Below are 26,734 nucleotides of genomic sequence, written 5' to 3'. Positions count from 1 at the left end.
AGGTCTAAGATAAATTTTGGAAGTCCCATTCTTTGCAATCTTGACCTCCACCTTCCTAACATTGCCATCCCTGCTTGGTAGAGCATTGACAATAAGTCCTACGGGCCACTCGTTCCTGCCCTCTTGGCTGTCCTTCAACAGAATAACATCACCCACTTTTACATTTGGGCGATCTTCAGTCCATTTCCTACGGCATTACAGATTTGACAGATACTCTCTCTTCCATCTTTTCCAAAAGGTGTCTGCCAAGCATTGTACTTGCTTCCATTGTTTAGCATGAACTTGTGTTGTACTTATGGTTCCGGATGGAAAGACAAAGAGTTCACCTTTTGCGTCAACAACATTGCTGTGGTAAGAACCATAGTGTCACGGACGGTGTACAGGAAACAAGGCAAAGCAACATGTATAAATGACTCGCTGGATCCAAAAGCTAAGGAACCAAGGGAGACCCCTGCAGAAGACCTGGCACTTTCCCTGGCTGCTCAGCCTATGCAAAGATCCTAATGGTGGAGGTTTGCATATCCACGAACCTTGACTATAAAGCCCTGAGCACCCTACAATAGTGAGGGGACACGACCACCGGCTCCCTACACAAGATACGGAGGGAGTCAGGGTCACCTGGGATCCAGCAAACAGAAAATAACAGATAAAGGTACAACACTTAGCTTTGAAGCAAACAGGAGAACAAAGTCAGCATGCACACACACTCCAGGAAGTAGTTTAAGCTGCCCAGAAAAGCATTCTGGGGAGGAATTTAAAGGGAAGCAATTAGTCCAACACATGACAGCTGAGAGAGGCTAACGAGAGGAGGAACTGAATACCACAACACAGAAACTCAAGGAGGAGGTTCTGAAAGGCCTCTGTCAGAGCTTCTCAGCTGTCTGGTTGTGACACATAGGTGTATCTGGGTCTGAGAACCATATAGATTTCTGAAAGCATGCTGCTTGAGTAGGCCTAGTGGCATAATCTGCAGGGTTTTGCTCTGTAGATACATAGAACCACTGATCTGGGTGTGTAGATTGCCTGATTCTATTCACTCTGTTGGAGACATACAGATAGAACCTCCTAGTGGTGTTGTAGATGTACCCTAGGACAGTCTTGCTATCAGTGAAGAATTTCACAGCATCAAAATCTGTGTCTAGTTCATCTGTGATTAGCTCAGACATTTCGACTGCAAGTACGGCAGCACACAACTCTAAACGAGGAATAGTGTGGGCTGGTTTAGGGCTTAATTTGGACTTTCCCATGACAAATCCAACATGACACACATTTTCTGCATCAATTACTTTCAAGTAAGCTACTGCACCTATAGCTGTAGTGGATGCGTCTGAGAAGATGCATAGTTCTTTCCTGCAAGCTGATGATAGAGATATGGGCACATAGCATCTGTCTATCTTTAGGTGCTCTAAAGCGCTGCAAGGATTCTGTCCATTGAACCCACTCACTTAGTCTCTCTTGTGGAAGCAATGCATCCCATTCACTTTTCCCAGATGACAGTTCACAAACTAAGGCCTTACCTCTTACCCTAGGGCAGTGATGGCGAACCTATAGCACGGGTGCCAGAGGCGGCACTCAGAGCCCTTTCTGTGGGCACCCGCACCCTGGAAAAATCTATGGTGTACCAATATGCCTTAGAGTTTTCCTGCCATTCATCAGCACAGGGCGCACCATGAACAGCACAGGCAGTGCACTGAATGCAGGCAGGATATTATAGCTAAATGATAAAGTACATGGAAGATATACTATATTGGACTGTAGTATTCAGGTTACATTGCCGTGTTGGCACTTTGCGATAAATAAGTGGGTTTTGGGTTGCAGTTTGGGCACTCGGTCTGTAAAAGGTTCGCCATCACTGCCCCAGGGGATCATAGAGGCTATTTACGGTGGATAGAATACCTCTACGTGTAAAAGGTTTTTCCTCTGAGGAAACTCTGAAAACAAAACTATCATTTTCTAGATCCCAACTTAGGCCTAGGCTTTTCTGCAAGGGAAAGGCGTCTTTACCTAGGCAAAGATCTTTAAGGTCCTTAGCTCTGTCTGCTACAGGGAAGGCTTCCATAACTTTTTGGCTGTTTGGCTTTACTGAGGATGGAGATTGCATCTTCAGGTGTGCTAGCAGAAGCGAGTCCATCATCTACATAGAAATGTCTCAATACAAAGTGTTTGGCTTCTTGTCCATAGCACTCTGCATTTTTCTGGGCAGCATTTTGCATGCAGTATATAGCGACAGCAGGAGAGGGGCTATTGCCAAATACAAGCACTTTCATTCTGTACTCGACAATTTCTTTGTCTATGTCATTGTCTTTGTACCAGAGAAAACGTAGAAAGTCTCTGTGGTCTTCTCTGACAAGAAAGCAATAAAACATTTGTTGCACATCTGCTGTAAAAGCAACGGGCTCTTTTCTGAAGCGCATGAGGACACCTAGCAAAGTATTGTTTAGGTCAGGGCCACTCAAAAGTACGTCATTTAAAGAGACTCCTTTATACTCTGTGCTGGAATCAAAAACTATTCTGATTTGGTTAGGTTTGTGTGGATGGTAAACACAAAACATTGGTAGATTTCCCTGTCTGTCTCAAGTGGTCCTGCAACTTCAGCGTGATCATTGTCTAGCATCCCCTTAATGAATTCAGTGAAATCTCTTTTCACTTCTGGCTTTCTCTGCAGTGTTTTGCTGAGTGAATGCAAACGCTTCATGGCTTGCTCCCTGTTACTAGGCAAAACACGTCTGGGTGTGCGAAAGGGAAGAGGGGCCACCCAACTGTGATTGTCATCTTGGTAGGCCTCTTTATCCATAATCTGCATAAGCAAGAAGATCTGATCCTCTATAGAGAGGGCCTGTTTATCATCATCTTTAGTTTTCTGAAATACTGTTATCCCTAGATTGTCTGTCTCAATGTTGGAATTGACTTCTTCTTTACCATATAGTGTAGAAGAGTCACAGTGTTGTGTTGACCTGCCAAAGCTTTCCTTGACAATGAAGCTGTTGTGACAGGGACTGAGAAGGGATGTGCGTCCATTTGTTAACACAGACGTCTTCAAAGTGCTAATGTTGTCAGGCTGGTGCACTGTCCCCAGGCAAACTTCTCCTACAATGACCCACCACAGGTCCAGTCTCTGTACATAGGGGGCATTATAAGGTCCATTTATTTGCTGGCACACCTTGTGTACCTGAAGGATGTCTCTCCCAAGATATAGATAGATAGAAACATCTGGCTCAACAGCTGGGATAAGGTGAGCAATTGAGCTGAGGTGAGAGTGATGATGGGCTACTTCTGGAGAGGGAATCTCAGTTTTGTCGTCGGGTATCATGCCACACTCTATTAGGGTAGGAAGTGGGAACTTCACTTTCTTATTGAAGGATTAAATGTCCTTAGAGTGTATGGAACTGCACTTGCCTTAAGGTTAAAGATATCAAAGAAATCTGACTTTGCAAGGGATCTGTTGCTCTGTTCATCTAGCACTGCACACATTTTCACTGCCCTTTCTCTCTTGCCAGTGGGATACACAGTCCCTAAACAGATTTTAGAGCATGATTTTCCCCTCTTGCCTTGTCCACATACTTCAGTGCAATTAGACATTACTGAGGAGAGTGGGATCTCTTGCTGCTCCCTGCCCTGATCTTTCCTGGGTTCTACAGTCTCTAGTGGGGCAGGAGCAGGGCTAGGGTGCAAAGCTGCAATATGTCTCTCACTGCCACATTCTGTACATTCTACTGGTATTTTGCAGTCTTTGCAGGGGCGTAGCGTGGGGGGGGCCGGAGGGGCCGTTGCCCCGGGCGCCAAATTGCAGGAGGCGCCAGGCATCCGAAATTTCAATGAGGGCTACGGGAGCCTATGGCTCCCGTCCCCTCCGTTATGCCCCATAGGCTTCAGGCCACTAAGCCTGAAGCCTATAAGGCAGTAGAGGCGAGCGACGCAGGACTCGGTCACGATAACCTCACTGTGACCTCCTGCGTCGGGTCTCGCGAGATAACGCGATGACGCGGCGCAGGAAGGCACAGTGAGGCGTTCGTGACCGCCTGCGGCGGGAACAAGCGGGGATGGAGATAGGTAAGTATTTTTTTTTAATGTTAACTTACCTAATTGCAGAGGCTCTGGGGGCAGTATGGGGGGTGGGAGAGGAGAGGAGAGGACTGGAGCAGAAAGGCTATATTCAATGGCATTGGCACAGCAATAAGAGGGGCGATTATATTAGCAAAGAGGGGGGCCAGTACATTAATAACAGAGGGGCCATTACATTAATAACAAAGAGGGGGACATTACATTAGCAAAGAGGGGGCCAGTACATTAATAACAAAGAGGGGGACATTATATTAGCAAAGAGGGGGGCCAGTACATTAATAATAAAAAGGGGGCCATTATATTAATAATGAAGAGGGGGCCAGTACATTATTAATAAAAAGGGGGCCATTATATTAATAATAAAGAGGGGGCCAGTACATTAATACAAAAGAGGGGGACATTACATTAGCAAAGAGGGGGCCAGTACATTAATAACAAAGAGGGGGACATTATATTAGCAAAGAGGGGGGCCAGTACATTAATAATAAAAAGGGGGCCATTATATTAATAATGAAGAGGGGGCCAGTACATTATTAATAAAAAGGGGGCCATTATATTAATAATAAAGAGGGGGCCAGTACATTATTATTATTAATGTAATGACCCCCTCTTCATTATTAATGTAATGACCCCCTCTTTATTATTAATATAATGGCCCCCTCTTTATTATTAATGTAATGGCCCCTCTTTATTATTAATGTAATGGCCCCCTCTTTATTATTAATGTAATGGCCCCTCTTTATTATTAATGTAATGGCCCCTCTTTATTATTAATGTAATGCCCCCTCTTTTATTAATGTAATGGCCCCTCTTTATTATTAATGTATTGGCCCCCTCTTTATTATTAATGTATTGGCCCCCTCTTTATTATTAATGTAATGGCCCCCTCTTTATTATTAATGTAATGGCCCCTCTTTATTATTAATGTAATGGCCCCTCTTTATTATTAATGTAATGCCCCCTCTTTATTATTAATGTAATGACCCCCTCTTTATTATTAATATAATGGCCCCCTCTTTATTATTAATATAATGACCCCCTCTTCATTATTAATGTAATGGCCCCTCTTTATTATTAATGTATTGGCCCCCTCTTTATTATTAATGTAATGGCCCCCTCTTTATTATTAATGTAATGGCCCCCTCTTTATTATTAATGTAATGACCCCCTCTTTATTATTAATGTAATGGCCCCCTCTTTATTATTAATGTAATGGCCCCTCTTTATTATTAATGTAATGGCCCCCTCTTTATTATTAATGTAATGGCCCCCTCTTTATTATTAATGTAATGACCCCCTCTTTATTATTAATGTAATGGCCCCCTCTTTATTATTAATGTAATGGCCCCTCTTTATTATTAATGTAATGGCCCCCTCTTTATTATTAATGTAATGGCCCCCTCTTTATTATTAATGTAATGGCCCCTCTTTATTATTAATGTAATGGCCCCCTCTTCATTATTAATATAATGACCCCATCTTTGTTATGAATGTAATGACCCCCTCTTTGTTATTAATGTAATGGCCCCTCTTTATTATTAATGTAATGACCCCCTCTTTGCTAATATAATGGCCCCCTCTTTGTTATTAAAGAGGGGGCCAGTACATTAATAATAAAGAGGGGGCCATTATAATATACAGGGGGAATGAAAGCTATCTGTCTGGCTCTAGCTCAGTATTGGGGGGCAGCAGGATGACAGTGTTGAAGGAAGGAGAGCATGATAGTAAAGTGAGGAACCTACATTTTTTTCGGTGAAACTCTGCAGAGACGAGAAGCGGCTGAAAGAAGTTATCATGGTGGTCTTATCTCTGAATGAAGACGTCGAGGAGAGTCTACATCACAGGAGACGTCACTGAATGTAACAGGTATGGTGCGGTATTCTACTGTAATAATAATGTCCATCCACATATCTGTTTCATGGTAGGGTTGGGGGAGAAGATTGAGAATTTGGCCCATACTGCCGCATTCTGGCCCCAGACTTCAGGTCACACTGTACGTGTTCAGAATTCTGGGGCCTCACACCCATCTACTACATTATCTGTACTCAGAGAGTTATCTCTGTGTTATCTGAGGTGTAACATAGGACTGCTAGTGATCTACTACAGTATCTGTTAAAAGTGGCGTGCCTGGGGTAGGCGCGGGGGGGGGGCGCAATTTTTGGCGTGCCCCGGGTGCTGGCAACCCACGCTACGCCACTGAGTCTTTGGCAATGTGATAAGTAGATCCGCAGCACTTGAAACAGATGACGTTTTGAAAGGAAATCCGCTCTGCAATGGGTTTTCTTCTAAAGCCTTTGCATTTCTTTAGTGGATGTCGTTTTTTGTGTATTGGGCAATGTCTATCAGGGTTTTCTATGGTGTGTACCTTGTGGGTGCTTTTGTAGTCTGTGACTTCTGAAGGTACGGCTGTTTTGTGTGTGGATACATAGGTCCTACCGTAAGGTCTGTGGGGTCTCTCAAGTCTGTGTGATTGATTGCTGCTGGTGGTGAAGGCGAAACTGGGATCACTTTGGATTTCCGCTTGCTGTCGGACAAACCTAGAAAACACAGAGAAAGGGGCAAAAGTGACTCCATAATCTTCTTTGAATTTGCCTCCCACAGACATCCACTTGTCTTGCAGATTTGAGGGTAGTTTCTCTACTATGGGATTAGTGCCTATAGCTGTATCTAGATTCGAAAGTCCTGACAAGTAGCCATCCTCTTTGGCATATTCTATCTCTAGTAGATCACTTAGTTCTTGTAGCCGCACGTTGTCTCTGTAGCCCACCTTGGGAAAGACTTCAAGTTTTTTCAGCAGTGCTCCTTCTATTACCTCTGGGGATCCATACGTTTCTTCTAGTCTTCTCCAGGTCATGTTGAGTCCTGCTGCAGGGTTGAACAGGTTTGCTCTTCTCATCCTCTTGCATGTTCTGCTGACTCGGTACCAAGTCATTTTATCATTAAATTAAGCAGTTCTGCTGGAGATAAGTTCAGACCTTCAGTGGCATTCAGAAAGGAAGATTTCCATGCCCAATAGTTTTCAGGACAGTGATCAAATTGGAGAGAGCCTGAGCTAACCATTTCTTTGCGGATGAGATATTTGGTGACATCCACTGCACATTGTTGTTCGCACATGTAATCTATAGGTTGAGTTGATGGGAACACTTGTTTTTTGTTCTTAGGGGTTTCTGGTGCTTCATTTTTGGTTTGCTGGCAGCCGCTGGCCTCATGTGGTTGATTGGGCCTGCTCAGGGGGTATGTTGATCTCGGCCTGAATTCCTTTGCTTCAGGTTTAAGAGACTGTTCCTTTGTATGCATATCAGTAAGGTTCTGGACATACCTACTTGTACGATCTGCAGAGAATAGAGGTTTTTCTAACCTCTGAGTCTTTATATGATTTTTCACTTCCTGACCAACTTGTTCCCATGTAGGCAGCGGCCTCTGCTTCAGCAACTGCAGCCTGTCGCTGCAGGATGAGCAATTTTGATTCTAATTCCACTTCTTCTTGTGCTATGGCAGCTTGCTTAGCTGCTCTCTCTTGTGCTAGGGCAGCTTCCTTAGCTGTCTCTTGTGCTAGAGCAGCTTTCTTGGCTGCTATCTCCTGCATCATCATGGCTTCTTTTTCTGCGTACTGTAGCTGGACGCGGGCAGCTTCTGCCTTGGCACAAGCTCTAACTGCTGAGGAACTTGCTGAGGACATCCTGCTAGCCCGTGAAGTTCTGGACACATGCGACTTTGCATCGTCTTGCTGGGCACTGGGAATGTTCTCCCTGCCTTGCTGTGTTGGTGGTAGCGTGGCATCAGCCTGGTACTTTGTTCCTGATCTTAGACTCATGCTGCAGTAATGGCGTCTCAGTTTATTCCAGACCGCCATGTGGGTTGTCTTTTTACTGATCTACTTTGCGTTATTGAACTGTTGTATAACACTAGTCAGACAGCTTAACAATAATTCAGAAGTCAAGAAATGTGAGACATCAGATCTGTATGTATTCTTTTTACTGAATAACTTTGTAAAACTACAATATAAACATAAACAAAACATATGTGTCAGTACATTAAACATAATACAGCAGCCTCACTCCATCAGTGAGAGTACTCACAGACAATTCCATCATAAGTCCAAGAATAGATCAAGAGCTTCTCTGCATGGAGTCTGCTAGATCCAGGAGCAGTCATGAAATTAAGGAAATACAGTTCCAGGTTAATGGTTACTGCCTTTAACTCTGAGAAAAATATACTTCCTGTAAAGTTCTGGCAAAGTATAAACTAACTTTGACCACTAGATGGCAGCAACGTCAAACATAACATTTCAGTATAATCTTTACAGCACATTACATACATTTATTATGCACAAAATGGGCAGAACACCAGCCATGTCAGCCATCATGCCCCCATGTCAGCCATCAGCCCCCCATGTCAGCCATCAGCCCCCCCATGTCAGCCATCAGCCACCCATGTCAGCCATCATGCCCCCATGTCAGCCATCATGCCCCCCCCATGTCAGTTATTAGAGCAAATAATTTTTTTTGGGCTCTTCGGCTTCTGGACGACGCCGCTCCTGACCACCAGTGCTCTCTCTCTTCTTCCTGGTCCTCGGCTTTCAGCTGTGAAGGCTGCGCACGGTGAGGTCACATGGTGCACAGCCCTGCACAGCAGACAGCCGAGCGGAGAACCAGGAAGCAGTAAGTACAGATCCTTCACCGCTCCCGGTCCTCCGATACTAATGAAGCGCTTCCAAAATGGAAGCGCTTCATTAGTATTCGCCCCAAAAAGACACAGGAGCGAAAAATACAGGGTATTTAAAAAAATATATATAATTTCATTTTTCCGCCCCCGTCTCTGCACCCTAAGGCAGCCGCTTGGTCTGCCTTATTATAGTGCCGACCCTGCACTGTGGATGTTACTGTTAAGGGGGCAGGCCTATGTGGAGGTCACTGTTAAAGGGACAGGCACTGTGGAGGTCACTGTTAAGGGGGCAGGGGCCACTATTAAAGTGGCAGCTTCTGTGGAGGTCACTGTTAAGTCAGCAGGGTACTGTGAGGTCACTGTTAAGGGAGCGGGGTTCTGTGAAGGTCACTGTTAAAGGAACGGGGTACTGTGGAGGTCACTGTTAAAGGGAACCTGTCACCGGGATTTTGTGTATAGAGCTGAGGACATGGGTTACTAGATGGCCGCTAGCACATTCGCAATACCCAGTCCCATAGCTCTGTGTGCTTTTATTGTGTATAAAAAACCATTTGATACATATGCAAATTAACCTGAGATGAGTCAGAGCTTGAAAATATGACTCTTCTCTGGTCACACAAGTAAAATACTCTTTTATGTTAATTTGCATATGTATCAAATCGTTTTTTTTTACACAATGAAAGCACACAGAGCTATGGGGACTGGGTATTGCGGATGTGCTAGTGGCGATCTAGCAACCCATGTCCTCAGTTCTATACCCAAAATCCCGGTGACAGGTTCCCTTTAAGGGAACGGGGTACTATGGCAGTCACTGTTAAAGGGATAGGTGCTGTGGAGGTCTCTGTTAAGGGGGCAGGGAACAGTGGAGGTCACAGATAAGGGGACGGTCCTCTTTGGAGGTCAGTGTTAAGGGGCGACGTGCTGTATAGGTCACTGTTAAGGGGGCAGACCTCTGAGGAGGTCACTGTCAAGGAAGTGTGGTGCTGTTAAAGGGGCGGGCTGCTGTGAAGGTCAAAGTTAAGGGGATGGGCTGCTGTGGAGATCCAATTTTAAGGAGGCGGGGCACTGTGAGGGGGTCAGTGATAAGGGGTGCTGTTGAGGTCACTGTTATGGGGATACTGTCTATCTTTTAACGACACACAGAAACATTAAATGAAATAGATGAAAAATACCCGTGCAAAGCCGGGTCCTTCTGCTAATATATATATATATATATATATATATATACATATATATATATATATATATATATATATATATAAAGAAAAAAATGACAGGACTCTCAAACACTTTATTCACCCCTGTGGTTGCACTGTTTTTAGCTCATTCACAGAGTCTCTTTTCAAGCTATGAGCTAAAACGTTGCGACTAGTGTTGCGTGAACTTGTGTTTCAAGTTCGGCGTACAAGGTTCAGGTTATCTAAGAATTCCGTTATGGATTCCACTACCACGAACCATAAGGGTGCAATCACACGTCCGCAAATTGCGTCTCCGCAAAACACAGACACCGGCCATGTGCGTGCTGCATTTTTCAGACCCCGCATGGCCAGCAATATGATAGAAATGCCTATTCTTGTCCGTGGCTGCAGACAAGAATAGGACATACTCAATTTTTTTTGCAGGGCCGCGGAACGGAAGTGCGGATGCTGCCCACATCTTTTGCGGCCCCATCGAAAATGAATGGGTCTGCACTCCTTCCGCAAAATTGCAGAACGGATGCAGACCCATTATGCGGACGTGTGAATGGACCCTTAGTTATGGTCCGTGGTAACAGAATCCATAACGGAATTCTTATATAACGCGAACCTGAGCGCTCTGCATCTTGAAATGGGGGGCGGGGGTGTTGTGTGCGCTCTGCCATCCTGAATTGGGGAAGTGGGGGGTGGCATCGCCACCGCTCGCCCATCTATAAAGGAGGGGGGACATTAACCCTTCAAGCATCCGGCCACTGCCAGGGCAGAGCAGCAGTACGATGGTTAGCCCCTTCCAGACAGCGGTCCCTAAGGACCGCGGCATAAAAGGTGTTAAACAGTTATTTCAAGCAGAGTGTCAGCTGTCAGCTGCTCTGCCATCCTGAAGGATTCTCTGTAAACTCACCGAGAGCAGTCTGCTGTGCATAGGAAGCACAGCAGTCTGTAGAACAAAAACGAAAATAAAAAATAAAAATAAACTCAACCAATTGGAGAAATTATTTTCTCTACAAAATAAATAAATTTTACAAAGGTGTCCATATCCTTTAAAGGGTTTCTACCATCAGAAATAATATTATGTAGCTGACTGACATTAGTGATGCGCTAATGTCAGCACTACATAACAGTATGTTTTTTACCTTTCTCCCTGCAGCCGTTCTGATAAAATACACACTTTTATAATATGCTAATGAGCCTCTAGGTGCTATGTGGGCATAGATTCAGCACCTAGAGGCTCTGTCTACTCACCCTTTATCCCACCCAGGTCCTCCGTTCTGCCCGCCCCGCTCCTCTTGATTGATGGCACGGTACGCCGCATCGCTGGCAAAATCCTGCGCCTGCGTCGTAATAAAACTGTGCCGGAGTAAGATGCTCTTAATAAATTCAGCCATAAGCTGGTGCAGTTTTGAACTACAATGTGCCAGTTTCCTTGTAGAAAATGTGTTGGTCCAAAAGAGGCCATACCCCTCCAAGCCCCACCCACCTTTAAAACTAAAATGGCAAAAGTTGCAAATTTGTAAGCAAAATGATCAAAAATGTGTGACTTTTGTATGATAGTTTTGTCTTATACTTATCATATGGCTAGGGGTGCTTCTGTTTGTGTTGCATTTAAAAAGTGTCTATCTATTTAAAAAGTACTAAATACTAAGGGGCACATTTATTAGGTCCAGCGTTTTAGAGGCTGAGACCTGTCTATAACTTCGGAGCATCCAGTGCCACTTCCTAGCTGCCTTACCTTTAGAATGAAAATGGTGAATGAGACATTCCTGGCGGCCTGTCCCCTTCCCATGCCCATGCTACGTCCACAATTTTAAAATTGGCATGAGTGGGGCAACTTACTGTTGCGTCACCATCTGCACCTGAAATACGCCTAATATAGGCATATTTGAGTATAATAAATGACCCCCTAAATCTATGAAATACCTGTATGTTAAATATGTTACTTTGTCTTTCCTAATTGCACTGGGGGAATTGTATCCTGTGCTTGACAGGTTATGCTCAGAGCTATAATACAGGTGTGTGCACCCTGATATAGGCTGTTATCCGAATTCTAGAAGAATGTATGGTAGAAGATGGCTGTATGTGCTAGCAGCAAGCGTGACAGCAGTGGCGTAGCTAGAAATGACTGGGCCCCACAGCAAATTTTTGAAAGTGGCCCCCGATCTTTACTAGCCACAGTAATTTTTTCACAACCCCTTCCTTTCATGCTGCCCCCATTCCTGTGGCTAGTAAAGATCGCTCTCTCAGACCAGGCCCGGCAGCTGTTCCATCCGTTTTCTGCACTGTCATTGTGTAATACTGTTGAGGGGGCCCTGACAAAATGCTTTAGTCCTCCTCCTCCTCCTAGATGGGTCCCTTCTGGGTCAGGGTCCCAAAGCAGCCGCTTCCCCTGATTCCCCTGTAGCTACGCCCCTGCGTGACAGACATTCTGCCCTCTTCATTGGTCGAAAAAGACGTCACGAAGGGGAGCCACAGGGAATTTGATTTTGATTTGAATCCTATTCCCTAAACAGCTCATAAAGGGAGTGATTCAGGTAATTGATTTCAAGAATGGATGATAACACTATGAGTAATGATGATTCACAGTAGGATGAGGTGTCATTATGTGACATCACATTACCAATAGTCCCAATTTTGGCAGGACAATCCCTTGAAAAGAATTGCAAAAGGAACACAATATTTGCAAACCCCATTAAAAATGGGCATCTTGGTGCACTGCAGGGGGCAGAGCTTACATTTCCTGAATTCTTCAACTGAAATGTTGGAACAGAAATTACCAAAATGCACAGAAATTACAAAATGGAAGTATTTTCACTTCTCATCTTTCTTCAAGTCATGGCTTAAAAACTAACAAAAAAATTTGAAATGCTTAAGTATGAATAAGAACTAAGGGAACATTTATTAAGACTGAAAAGGTTTGGAAAATTAGCAGGTGTAAAAATGGTGGAGTTTTTTTTAATGGCAGGGAAACACTATTCTAACCTGTCCTAGTCTAGGCCACTCACTTTCATGTGTCAATTTCCATCTAGTTTACGGTCAATTAGAAGTTGCTGGCCTTTATAGACACCAGGGTTTTGCGGCCCCAAAAATAGCTATGTGTCAGCAACACAATTAACGGACGGATTCACTATTGTATTTTACTTTCACTGGCGCAAAGTAGTATTGCACCAACCAAAAATGAGTACAGGTCACCCACAGACTGAACAGCACTACTAAGTATTGTATTTCTGTCTCAGTGGTGCAAACGAGCTGTATTGCACCCCTCAATAGCTCCTACAGGTCACCAGCACACTTATTTTAAATAATAAAAGCCTAACACTCTCCCTTCATGTAGCATTGTCCTGTCCCTACACTATTCAGAGAAGAATAGTGGCGCTCCATGTGATCCGGCATTTATGTATGCAGTGTCACATGGTGCACCGGCCAATCACAGTACTCAACTTTAGTTCCCGAACCAAAGCCGAGTTTGATTTCAAGTTTTAAAGTGGTTTTCCACTTTAAAAATCAACTACCGAAGTTATTCAACGAAGTCATGCACAACTTCACAAATAACTTACTTCGGGTCATCGGAGCCCATACATTCTAATATTTTACGGAGACGGATCTCCGTACAGTATTATGCCGAAGTTTTGAACGAAGCGATTTCAGATGAAGAATCCGAAGCTCGCTTCGCTCAACACTAACTATAATGTTCGGTACGGACCTGAACATGGCGGCCCAGGTTCGCTCATAACTAGTCATCAACATATAAGTCTTGGAAAACCCTTTTAAAGGGTTAAACAGTTTTCCCCATAGGACAACACTCCCCAAAAGATTTACTGATCCTTGCAGTGGGTACAAAATCCCAAAATAACAAAGAGCAAGGAGCCATGAACTGACTATGGATTCATAGAGGGCACATGAAAACTGTTGTTTCATGCTGAAGAGGGACCTCGAATGGTGACAGTATCTACTCAATAAGGCCTCATGCACACGGCCATTGCCGCATTTTGCAGTCCGCAAATTGCAGATCCGCAAAACACGGATACTCGCTGCGTGCGTTCCGCATTTTGCATCATGCCCTATGTTATAACTGCCTAAAACGGCAAGAATAGGACATGTTCTATTTTTTTTTTTATGAATGGGCCTGTATCCGATCCGCAGAAAATGCAGAGCAGATGCAGACCAAAACTACGATTATGTGCATGAGCCTTAAAGCACATAAAATAATTATGGCTTTCACAAATTACTTTTCACATATCGATTACATTATTTCTCTGTCTTCCAGGCTATGGATGCGCTCTTTCTAACAGGTATTGTAACTTTAGTACTGGAGGAAGATGGGACATTATTGGATACAGAAGAATACTTTGACACCCTGGAAGATGGTTCAGTGGTCATGGTTTTGGAAAAACAACAAAAATGGAATCCAAGAAAGGTGTATTTTTTAATCATTACCAACAGTTTTAATTTTCATTTACTTCTTATAAATAATGTAGTTGAGCAATCGGGGTGATTTACTAAGCTAAATGAGCCATAGTTCTGGCTGAAGGTACAACTGGCCTTCATACCTGTAGAACTTTTATTATTTGTTTTAGACACTTTTTACACCTCACTAGACAAGCTTAGAGGGATACGTTTTGCTTAAAATTGTGCAAAGTAAGCCAAGCCGTATGCCGCTTGAGGACATGCCATGGCTGTGTTCAGTTATTTGCGGAAGATAACACACGGGGACTGGAAGTCCAGTAACCACAGCCCAGGAACCGCAGGGCTGGATTGGAGCGCTGAGGAGCAGATGAGTATGGATCTCTTCACAGGTACGGCATGCTCAGGGACAAAAAAAAATCCTTTAGCCCTTTAAAGAGGACCTTTCACGGTTTTGTTTTATTCTAGATAAATACCTTAACTTGCGTGGTACCCCCACCTGCCACCCTGCCTGTTTTTTTAATATCGCTCCTGCATCCCGCTGTGCCCCCTGTAGTTATTCACATACTGAGCGGAAAAAATACAGTAGGGCACAGCGGGGCACAGGAGTGATATTTTAAAAAACATTCAGGGTGGCATCTAGAATAAAAAGGTCCTCTTTAATACAATAGGGCTAAAAAGGTCCAGTAGAAAACAACCTCGTTTGTAGCTGACTTTGAAGTCAAATACTTATATCTAGGGTCTTGTACTATCGGGCACTTCACAGCTAGGGATACTGTGTGAGTTTGCGTCACAAAAGATAATAATCAAACTCACAGTGGTAATTGTAGATGCTAAAAAGAAAACAAAAAAGTCTTTATTTCACATTACATGAACTAAAATGGGCAAGAGAAAGGAACCCACTGTTTGAAAAAATAGCAAATGCTGATGCCTTGTTTAAAACAGCTATGTCCAGGGCCCCTATTGGTATATCTACATTAATTGCCCTATATTACCCTCATGTATCTTATTTCACCAAAGGTGAAGGGGGGGAAAAGCAATGACTGGGATAACTGGGATCACTCAAAATAAAAGTAGTCGGACGAGCCGCTGTCCATGCAAGTGAGATGGCAAGCTCGATTTTATGTGCTAGATCTCCAGCTATCGCATATGTCACGGGTCCTGATGACACATCGTGTGATGGAGAAACGCGTCGAGCCTGTGTAGTGTAGGGAGATAAATAATTAATTCATTAGCGGAGTGCTTTAGCAACTGTGTCTCTATAATGTGACCCTGAGAGACATGTGCATTTAGTCACATTCCTTAGCTGTTCGACTTACAGCAGGAGTGAGGGAAGTGTGTGTAATGACTCCAAGTAAGACCTCTCGCACACGAACGTATTTTCTTTCCATGTCCGATCTGGGTTTTTTGGGGACCGTATGCGGAACCATTCACTTTAATGGGTCGCAAAAAAAGTTATCTGTTCCGCAAAATACGGAATGCACACGGATGACAGATTACTGGGAGGGGCAGGAGAAAATCCAGCGGTCATGGTCCATAAAGTTAGAGGTAGGTGGAGAGTCCTTAAAAATGATTTCAGGGATTTAGGTCAAAAGCTTAGGGCAAGGACCTCAAAGGTAGTATTTTGCGAAATTCTGCCTGTACCACGGGCCACACAGGCAAGGCAGCGGGAGATTAGGGAGATTAACAAGTGGCTCAAGAACTGGTGTAGAAAGGAGGGGTTTGGGTTCCTGGAGAACTGGGCCAACTTCACTATCGGCTACAGCCTCTATCGTAAGGACGGGCTGCACCTTAATGGGGAAGGGGCAGCTATGTTGTGGGAGAAGATGGCTAGAAGGTTGGAGGAGTGCTTAAACTAGGAACTGGGGGGGAGGGACATTACATTATAGAAGGGAAAGATAGTGCAGATAGAGACCGGGGGCAAGGTAGTGGGACTGGGGGAGGAATGGAAGGAGGGACTAGAACAGTTCAGTTCAGAAGGAAAAGTGTAGGGTAAAAAATATACATAAACCTCTCAAATGTATGTATACTAATACCAGAAGCCTGACTAATAAAACTGGGGAACTGGAATTAGTGATGTGTGAGGAGGACTATGACATAGTGGGAATAACTGAGACATGGCTGGATGATAGCTATGACTGGGCAGTCAATGTACAAGGTTACAGTCTGTTTAGAAAGGAATGTCAAAACCGGAGAGGGGAGGGGGTATGCTTTTATGTAAATTCCTGTCTAAATCCCACACTCCGGTAATATATAAGTGAGGGCCATGAACATGTGGAGTCACTGTGGGTAGAGATACATGGAGCTAAAAACAATAATAAATTACTAATAAGAGTTTACTATAAACCACCTAATATACCAGAGTCCACAGAAAATCTACTACTAAACGAGATAGACAAGGCGGCAAATCATAATGAGGTGGTTATTATGGGGGACTTCAACTACCCAGATATAGACTGGGAAACTGAAAGCTGTACATCTCATAAAGGAAACAGGTTCTTGGCAATAACCAAAGACAATTACCTCTCCCAACTGGTTCAGGACCCGACTAGAGGGACGGCCATACTGGACTTAGTATTAATCAATAGGCCTGACAAAACAACAGAAGTGCAGGTTGGGGGACACCTGGGAAATAGTGACAATAAAGTAAGACCCTTACAATTATCATTAAAAAGAGTGTTTCTACAGGGAGGAACAAAAATACCAAACTTCAAAATAGCAAAATTTAGCCAACTAAGAGAGGCCATAGGCCTAACTAACTGGGACAAAGTCCTCCAAAAAAAAATACAGCCACAAAATGGGATATCTTTAAAAGCATCCTAAAATCTCATTGTGAGAGGTACATACCATATGGGAATAAAAGGTTAAGGAACAAAAAGAAACCAATGTGGATAAATAGAACTGTAAAGAAAGCAATAAATGAAAAAAAGAAAGAATATAAATCACTAAAACAGGAGGGTAGCACGGAAGCACTGAAAAACTATAAGGAAAAAATAGAACATGTAAAAAACATAAAAGTGGCTAAACTAGAGACCGAGAGATTAATTGCCAAAGAGAGTAAAACTAACCCTAAAATGTTCTTCAATTATATAAATGTTAAAAAGTATAAATCTAAAGGTGTCGGCCCTTTAAAGAGTAATGAGGGCGACGAGGAGAAAGGAAAGCTATTAAATATTTTTTTTCTCCACTGTATTCCCTGAGGAAAATAAACTGTCAGATGAAATGCAGAATGTAAAAATAAATTCCCCATGAAAAGTGTCCTGTCTGACCCAGGAAGAAGTAGAACAGTGACTTAAAAAGATTAACATAGACAAATCGTCAGGACCGGATGGCATACACCCCGGTATCCTAAGGGAATTAAGTAATGTCATAGCCAGACCCTTATTTCTGATATTTGCAGACTCTATACTGACAGGGAATGTCCCACAGGATTGGCGCATGGCAAATGTGGTGCCAATATTCAAAAAGGGTCCAAAAACAGAGCTTGGAAACTATAGGCTGGTAAGTTTAACATCTGTTGTGGGTAAACAGTTTGAAGGTTTTCTAAGAGATGCTATGTTAGAGCATCTCAACGGAAATATGCAAATAACGCCATATCAGCATGGCTTCGTGAGGGATCGGTCATGCCAAACTAATTTAATCAGTTTCTATGAGGAGGTAAGTTCTGGACTTGACAGCAGCGAATCAATGGATGTCGTATATCTGGACTTCTCCAAAGCATTTGACACTGTACCACATAAAAGGTTAGTATATAAAATGAGAATGCTCGGACTGGGAGAAAATGTCTGTATGTGGGTAAGTAACTGGCTCAATGATAGAAAACAGAGGGTGGTAATTAGCGGTACATACTCAGATTGGGTCACTGTCACTAGCGGAGTACCTCAGGGGTCAGTATTGGGCCCTATTCTCTTCATTATATTTATTAATGATCTTGTAGAAGGCTTGCATAGTAAAATATTAATTTTTCGCAGATGACACTAAACTTTGTAAAGTAATTAACACTGAAAAGGACAGTATACTGCTACAGAGGGATCTGGATAGATTGGAGGCTTGGGCAGATAAGTGGCAGATGAGGTTTAACACTGACAAATGTAAAGTTATGCACATGGGAAGGAATAATGCAAGTCACCCGTACATACTAAATGGTAAAACACTCGGTAACACTGACATGAAAAAAGATCTAGGAATTTTAATAAACAGCAAACTAAGCTGCAAAAACCAGAGTCAGGCAGCTGCTGCCAAGGCCAATAAGATAATGGGTTGCATCAAAAGGGGCATAGATGCCCGTGATAAGAACATAGTCCTACCACTTTACAAATCGCTAGTCAGACCACACATGGAGTACTGTGTACAGTTCTGGGCTCCTGTGAACAAGGCAGACATAGCAGAGCTGGAGAGGGTCCAGAGGAGGGCAACTAAAGTAATAACTGGAATGGGGCAACTACAGTACCCTGAAAGATTATCAAAATTAGGGTTATTCACTTTAGAAAAAAGACGACTGAGGGGAGATCTAATTACTATGTATAAATATATCAGGGGTCAGTACAGAGATCTATCCCATCATCTATTTATCCCCAGGACTGTGACTGTAACGAGGGGACATCCTCTGCGTCTGGAGGAAAGAAGGTTTGTACACAAACATAGAAGAGGATTCTTTACGGTAAGAGCAGTGAGACTATGGAACTCTCTGCCTGAGGAGGTGGTGATGGTGAGTACAATAAAGGAATTCAAGAGGGACCTGGATGTATTTCTGGAGCGTAATAATATTACAGGCTATAGCTACTAGAGAGGGGTCGTTGATCCGGGGAGTTATTCTGATTGCCTGATTGGAGTCGGGAAGGAATTTTTATTCCCCTTAAGTGGGGAAAATTGGCTTCTACCTCACAGTTTTTTTTTTGCCTTCCTCTGGATCAACTTGCAGGATAACAGGCCGAACTGGATGGACAAATGTCTTTTTTCGGCCTTATATACTATGTTAGGCCTCTTTTACATTACGCAAAAAGATAGGACATGTTCTATCTTTTTGCGGAACAGAAGTACGGGACTCCGTAGTGCTTCCGTAGGGTTCCGTTCCGTGGTTCCGTTCCGCATCTCCTCCGGATTTGCTGACCCATTCAAGTGAATAGGTTTGCATCCGTGCTGCGGAATGCCCACGGAACGGCGACCGTGTATTGCGGCCCGCATTTGGCGGGCCGCAATATGATAACGGGCCGCACACGCCAGTGTGAAAGAGGCTTAACTATGTTACTATGTCATCCGCATTTCTTGTGGATCCGTTTTTTGCACCAGCAAAATACATACGGTCGTGTGCAAGAGGCCTAATGAAGAGGGAGCTGTTACTGAGTTTCAATCCGTGCCTCTCGTTTTCATATTTTGTTATTTGCTGGATGGGACGCTGCTAACTAGTAAAGGGGGGCAAGCATCTACAGTCATGTTAAAAAATTAGGACACCCTTTGAAAGCATGTGGTTTTTTGTAACATTTTTAATAAAAGGTTATTTCATCTCCGTTTCAACAATACAGAGAGATTAAAGTAATCCAACTAAACAAAGAAAACTGAAGAAAAGTCTTTTCAAGATCTTCTGTAAATGTCATTCTACAAAAATGCCTATTCTAACTGAGGAAAAAGATAGGACACCCTCACATGTATTCCCTCTTAAATTGGCTCAGATCTCACACAGGTATATCACACCAGGTGCACATAATTAGTAGATCGTTACTCTGCATGTTGAATGAGGCTTGCCCTATTTAAACCTCAGACATTTAGTTTGGTGTGCTCCTGACTGTTGAAGTGAGAGTGAGCACCATGGTGAGAGCAAAAGAGCTGTCAGAGGACTTCAGAAAAAAGATTGTAGCAGCCTATGAGTCTGGGAAGGGATTTAAAAAGATCTCAAAAGATTTTGAAATCAGCCATTCCACTGTCCGGAAGATAGTCTACAAGTGGAGGGCTTTCAAAACAACTGCCAACATGCCCAGGACTGGTCGCCCCAGCAAGTTCACCCCAAGAGCAGACCGCAAGATGCTAAAAGAGGTCTCCAAAAACCCTAAAGTGTCATCTCGAGAACTACAGCAGGCTCTGGCTACTGTTGATGTAGAAGTACATGCCTCTACAATCAGAAAGAGACTGTACAAGTTTAACTTGCATGGGAGGTGTGCAAGGAGGAAACCTTTGCTTTCCAAGAGAAACATCGAGGCCAGACTGACATTTGCCAGAGATAAAGTTGACAAAGACCAGGACTTCTGGAATAATGTTCTTTGGACAGATGAGTCCAAAATTGAATTATTTGGACACAACAGCAGAGGACATGTTTGGCGTAAACCAAACACAGCATTCCAAGAAAAGAACCTAATACCAACTGTGAAGCATGGAGGTGGAAGTGTCATGGTTTGGGGCTGCTTTGCTGCAGCAGGACCTGGTCAGCTCACCATCATAGAATCCACGATGAATTCTACTGTGTATCAGAAGGTGCTTGAAGAACATGTGAGACCATCAGTTAGAAAATTAAAGCTGAAGCGGAACTGGACCATGCAACATGACAATGACCCAAAACATACTAGTAAATCAACCAAAGATTGGCTGAAAAAGAAGAAATGGAGAGTCCTGGAATGGCCAAGTCAAAGTCCAGATTTGAATCCCATTGAGATGCTGTGGGGTGACTTGAAAAGGGCTGTACGTGCAAGAAACCCCTCAAACATCTCACAGCTGAAAATGTTCTGCATTGAGGAGTGGGGTAAAATTTCCTCAGACCGATGTCGAAGACTGGTAGATGGCTACAAGAACCGTCTCACTGCAGTTATTTCAGCCAAAGGAGGTAACACTCGCTATTAGGGGCAAGGGTGTCCTATCTTTTTCCTCAGTTAGAATAGGCATTTTTGTAGAATGACATTTACAGAAGATCTTGAAAAGACTTTTCTTCAGTTTTCTTTGGTTAGTCGGATTACTTTAATCTCTCTGTATTGTTGAAACGGAGATGAAATAACCTTTTATTAAAAATGTTACAAAAACCCACATGCTTTCAAAGGGTGTCCTAATTTTTTCACATGACTGTATATCCTATCTATGCATTTCTGATGCCCAGTCTGACTACCTACTCCCTCAAACAGTTTTATTATGAGTGATCTCAGTTATCCCAGTAATTGCTTTCCCCCGCCTATACCTTTGGTGAAATAAGATACATGAGGGTAATATAAAGTAATTAATGTAAATATAATAAGAGGGGCTCCGGACATAGCTGGTTCAAACGAGGCATCAGCATTTGCTATTTTTTCAAACAAGTGGGTTCCTTTCTCTTGCCCATTTTAGTTCATGTAATGTGAAATAACGACTTTTTAGTTTTCTTTTTAGCGTCTACAATTACCATTATGAGTTTCTTGTACTATTGGGGTAAAAAAACTGTATATATATTAATGCAATTTATAGTTGGCTCTCAAGGCTCTGGCATTTAGGAGAAGGATAAATATTTATTAGATTTACATAAATACATAATAAAATAAAAACAAATCTTAATGATGCAATAAATCAATGAAAAATACAAAACAAAACACCATAAAAATATATACCTAATAGATAATGTAATATTAAAATATGTATTATTAATATGAAAGCATTATAAATAATATGATTGCATTATAAGAATTTGGATCTTATGTTATATATCTGTAAAATATTTATCTTTCTTCTATCATAACTTATGTGCCTTGACAGCCAACTATAAATTGAATTCATATACTAGCAAAAATGATAACTTGTATTAATAATAATTCTTATACTTTGTCTTTCCTACAGGGCGTGTTGTCTTATTCCTTGCAACAAGAGAAACCAAAGAACAGCCGGGATATTGCACGAATCACATTTGATGTATACAAGTTAAACCCCCGTGATGTGTTTGGCAGTCTTAATATAAAGGCCACCTTCTATGGCTTGTATTCTATGAGCTGTGACTTCCAGTTCTTAGGACCAAAGAAAGTGGTCAGGTTAGTACAAGGATAAATATACACTCACTGGGAAAGATATATAACGTACCAAGAAGGAATTGTTGGAATCGAATTAAAATGTATCTATGTGAATGTAATAATTAGTGTTGAGCGAATCGAAGTATCCTAAGTGGACTTTGATCCAAATTTTAGGAAACATTTTATTTGCCACGAAGCCGAATTTCCTCGCGCTTCATGGTTGCAAAAATGTTTTTCCTAAAATGGTGGCTGGAAAAAAAAACTTCATCCACTTGCTCGTGGAGAGGTTATCCGCTACTGTCTTAATTGGTGAAAACCTGCCAAAGGACCTGCGGCGAGCGTGATGACGTCACTACGTGATCACTTTGGGAGTTTGCGGTGACATCATCAGTGGATGAGGTGAGTATTATTTTTTTTAACCCCTGATTAACCCTTGAAAGGCAAAATGTCAGTCACAGATTCCACGATCAGCATTGAATGCGGCATCTGAGGGGGTAAATGACAGGGGCAGCGCGATCCTCGTTCCCTGTCATTGCTCCCACTCCTTACAAAGGAAAATGATTTGTGACAGTCATTCATAACTAAACAAATTTCTTGTCGAAGTTCGACGAAGGACATGTGATAGGGTATAACTATTGTAACACAACTTTAGGCTAGGTTCACATAGGTATCAGAAGCTCCGTTAGGACTCTCCATCAGGATTCTTTGAAGAGCTGGAAAAAATAGCATAGAACGCAGCTCTATTTTATCCATAGACTGACACAATGTCTCCTCTGGACTCTCCATCTTTGTGGTGATGTATTTATTACTGTATTGTGGTTTCCATAAAGTCTGCCATTGGTGTCTGGAAATATTAATTTATGTTGGGAAATATTCAGATTTCCTTTTCTGCCATTTTCTATGGCACTGCCATACAATTTAATATGCACTTTGTTTAATACATTACATTTTTGGACATGGTTTGTGTATTTTAACCCTTACAGGATGGACTGCTTGGGTTGGGAAGAGTTAAACGTCTATCAGTAAAATAGAGAATGGGAACACCTAGTTGCCACATACTGTTCTGGAGACATGACGAGAAGGTAGAGCAATAAGCGGAGCTGTTAAAAGTGGATATCTTCTGCTAAATCAAGGACAGTAGTAGCTGCTGTAGCTGTTATGGGTGATCTGTTAGGAGAACAAAACTGTGAGTTAGACCTTCAGCTTCTGAGGTTCGGTTAAGTGAGGGACCGGGTGGCCTAGAGAGAGAGAGAGGGGTCTGAAGTGCCATCTCTGAAGTTCGGTGAAGGAAACTATTGTAGCAAGCCAGTTGGTGTAGAGAGTTTGGAGTACCAAAAAGGACCCATAGCAACCGGTCCCAGTCAAGTCCTAAAATTTGGGTGAATAATAGCCATCCCATTCTGTGTAATGCAATTAAAACACTGTGCCTTTAAGCCTAAACTGAGAAGACTGTAGCAGTCATGCTTAAAGCTTCACAGTAAACAATCCAGTTTACATTGTGCAGTTTCCTGGACTTGTGGTTGGTAATGGCATCATAGTTTCAGTACCTGCTCCGACCTACCAGTCCCCTACACAGGGGTGCACCACTAATGAGGCCAGGTGAGGTGATCACCTCAGGCAGCACCAGGTAGGGGCAAGAGGGGGGCAGCCACAGAGCCATGGGCTGCAGAGAAGAGGTTAGGTTAAGATATTGGCATTGGGGAGGGGGGTGCCCTTTCAGTTTTTCACCTCGGACAGCAGAAAGGCTAGGAGCACCCCTGCCCCTACATATTCCCTAAGAGAAAAAAAAATGTCCTATTAAAAGATAGATTTCTAAGACTTTATGCAAAAGAAAGTTGCTTATGTCCAACCTATTGTGCCAAATGCTGGTTAGATCTCCTGCACATGAACGCGTCTGTTTTGCGATCTGTAAAACACGGATCTGCCGGATATAGATGTAGGCCGTGTGCTGTCCACATTTATTTTGCAGGCCTGACTTCAATGGGTCTGTGTTCCGCACTTTGTGGACATATTCTATCTTTTTGCAGAACAGCCATACGAGACAGATGATCTGTGTGCTTTCCACATCTGTATGTCCGTTCCACAAAAGTATAGAACATGTCCTATGCTTAACTGCAAAATAGGGACCACATACCCATTGAAGTTGATGGGTCCGCAAAAAATGCAGATGCAACATGTACGGTATCCGTATCTTGCAGATCCACAATTTGCAGACTGCAAAATCCGGTTATGTGCATGAGGCCTTATTTGTTGGACTTCATGTATTTATGGTATATTTTCTCTAACAGGGAACTAATGCGGCTTCTGTCAGCAGCTCTGAATGGAATGGGACGTCTGTTGCTTACTGCCTCAGGAGTACTAAGACGGCTGCTCGAAGGTGGAGATCACTGGCAGAATCGAATCTGTGAATATGAAGGCTGATATTTTGTCCATATTTCATGTCCTCTCGTTGTTGTAGATTATCATTGGCTGGGTTTTCAATGGTGGTATTACATACATAATAGGCAATAGAGCACCCATTGAAGTACATTGGGACATACTGTACCTCCATATTTCATACAAAGAAATTGTGGCATGTTCCCATATGTATGACATTTATCCCTCAGACAAATTGCATTTAGGGGTAAATAGCATCCTACATATGGCACCCGATGAAACATTGAACGGCAGCACATAGAATCCCATACAACCTCCATGCTTTAAAATACTTGTCAAAAATATGTCCTAATGACTTTTGGGTTTTCTTACTGCCTATAAAATATATGGATGAAATATTTCCATTAGGGTGGGTTCCTACATAGGCTTTTAGCAGCATTTTTTTCTCTTTTGCAGTTTTAGTGGTGATTTTTACACCTGCATTTTTGGGGGGAAAAAACACAGCTCTAGATGTTAGCTGAAGGTTTATGGGAAATTTGAAACACAGAGCACACAAGCATTGACACTGGTATTTTTGTGACTTAGAAAAAAATGCCGCTAAGGCCTAGTTCACACTTCAGTGATTTGTTCAATGATTTGCATTAGTGATTGTGAGCCAAAACCAAGTGTGGGTCAAAAACCCAGAAGAGGTACAAAAAGCACGCAAATTATAGAACCTGTCCTATTCTTGTCTGTCAAAAACACAGAAGAGGTACAAAAAACCACGCAAATTATAGAACCTGTCCTATTCTTGTCTGTTTTGTGGACAAGAATGGGCTTTTTTACAGTGGGTCCCGCAAAAAATTACAGGATGCACACGGACCGCATCCGTATTTTGTGAAGTTGCTATTTGGTCAGGTGAAGGAAGTCGTATTGCCCTTTCACACACAAATTTGCTGTGTCTTTTTTTTTTCTCACCCAAAAAGTTTTTTTCCATCCTACATGCAGTTTTATGGTGTCTTTTTGTGGCTCGCCTAATTTATGCCTCATCATAAATTAGGCACAACCTCTGGCAGTATGTGTGCCTAAACTGAAATCTATGCCAGCCCCTAGATAGCGAAAATTTTAGTCTTCTGAAAACTGGCATAAAAGAAGATAAATGTGCTGGGCCACTGGCCCTACCCTCTTCTACACCTCCACTTGTGGGAAAAAAATGCCAAGCTCTCCAGCATGCTGTGTTTTTGAAAAGAAGGCAGAAACACTAAAAATGTCACCTAATTAACAAAAACATCAGAAGCAAAAAAAACTAACAAACAAAACCAAATGTGTGCACTGCGTTTCATATTTCCCATAGAACTTCAGTTGACATCTGGAACTGGCGTTTGTACTGCAAAAAACCCAGGTACATAAAATGGCACTAACATGCAAAACTGCAGTAAAACATCACCAAAAATCGATGTGTGAACCTAATTAAATTTTGTTGATATAATGTGCAGTTTTCTTTTTAAAAGTCAGTAATGCTGTGTTAATGGTCTTTAATAAATTATTGAAACATTGATTAGCAGATTGTGCATTTTTATATCATAATTGGGACTTGACACTGTCGGGGCTTCCAAAGGTTTGTTGCTTTCTGGGCTTTCAGTTCCTCTTGGTTTTCAAGATTGGCTGTGGATTTCATCAATGTATTTATGCCAGTTGTCTGGTATCAATGTATTGAGAATTACAGTATGGTGTTCAGAATGAGCCCCATATTTATCAAGCACATGGACTCATTGGCCATAGATCCTACATGGAAATTTCCCGGTGGGTGATGCCCAACCACACATGCCCTCTGAATTCAACTGTTGTGGCCCGCATCTCATCTCCTAAGCCCCCTGCTCCATATCTTATTCAGACACACAACAAAATGGCAGCTAGTGATGGCCACAACAGAAGGACAACTTTTGGGGAAATATATTGTGCTGCACTATGGTATTTGGTTCTGCTGGGATGGTATTTTGCACTAGTGTGTTGTACCTCCTTCTGTCGGTTTGCACCCTCCTGCAACATGGGGCCACTTTTAGTTTTTTTTTTCCAGGGCCACTATAAGTTACTAGTCTTCCTCTG

General features: G+C 42.6%; 1 protein-coding gene across 1 annotated transcript in view; it reads left to right on the top strand.

Moving 5' to 3' along the window:
- LOC122932488 (cell death activator CIDE-B-like) overlaps window positions 1-26,178 on the top strand; it is a 35,067-nt gene extending 8,889 nt beyond the window's left edge. The window contains exons 3-5 of the mRNA XM_044286922.1: window positions 14,185-14,334; window positions 22,107-22,294; window positions 24,562-26,178. Of these exons, the coding sequence (XP_044142857.1) occupies window positions 14,185-14,334; window positions 22,107-22,294; window positions 24,562-24,694 (471 nt within the window). The 3' untranslated portion in view covers window positions 24,695-26,178. The remainder of the gene's footprint in view (window positions 1-14,184; window positions 14,335-22,106; window positions 22,295-24,561) is intronic.
- Window positions 26,179-26,734: the final 556 nt, after the last annotated feature.

The sequence above is a fragment of the Bufo gargarizans genome, chromosome 3 (genome assembly GCF_014858855.1).
Source record: "Bufo gargarizans isolate SCDJY-AF-19 chromosome 3, ASM1485885v1, whole genome shotgun sequence".
NCBI lineage: Eukaryota > Metazoa > Chordata > Amphibia > Anura > Bufonidae > Bufo > Bufo gargarizans.
Note: the sequence above shows the minus strand (reverse complement) of the source record. Positions and strands in the feature narration are given on the sequence as shown.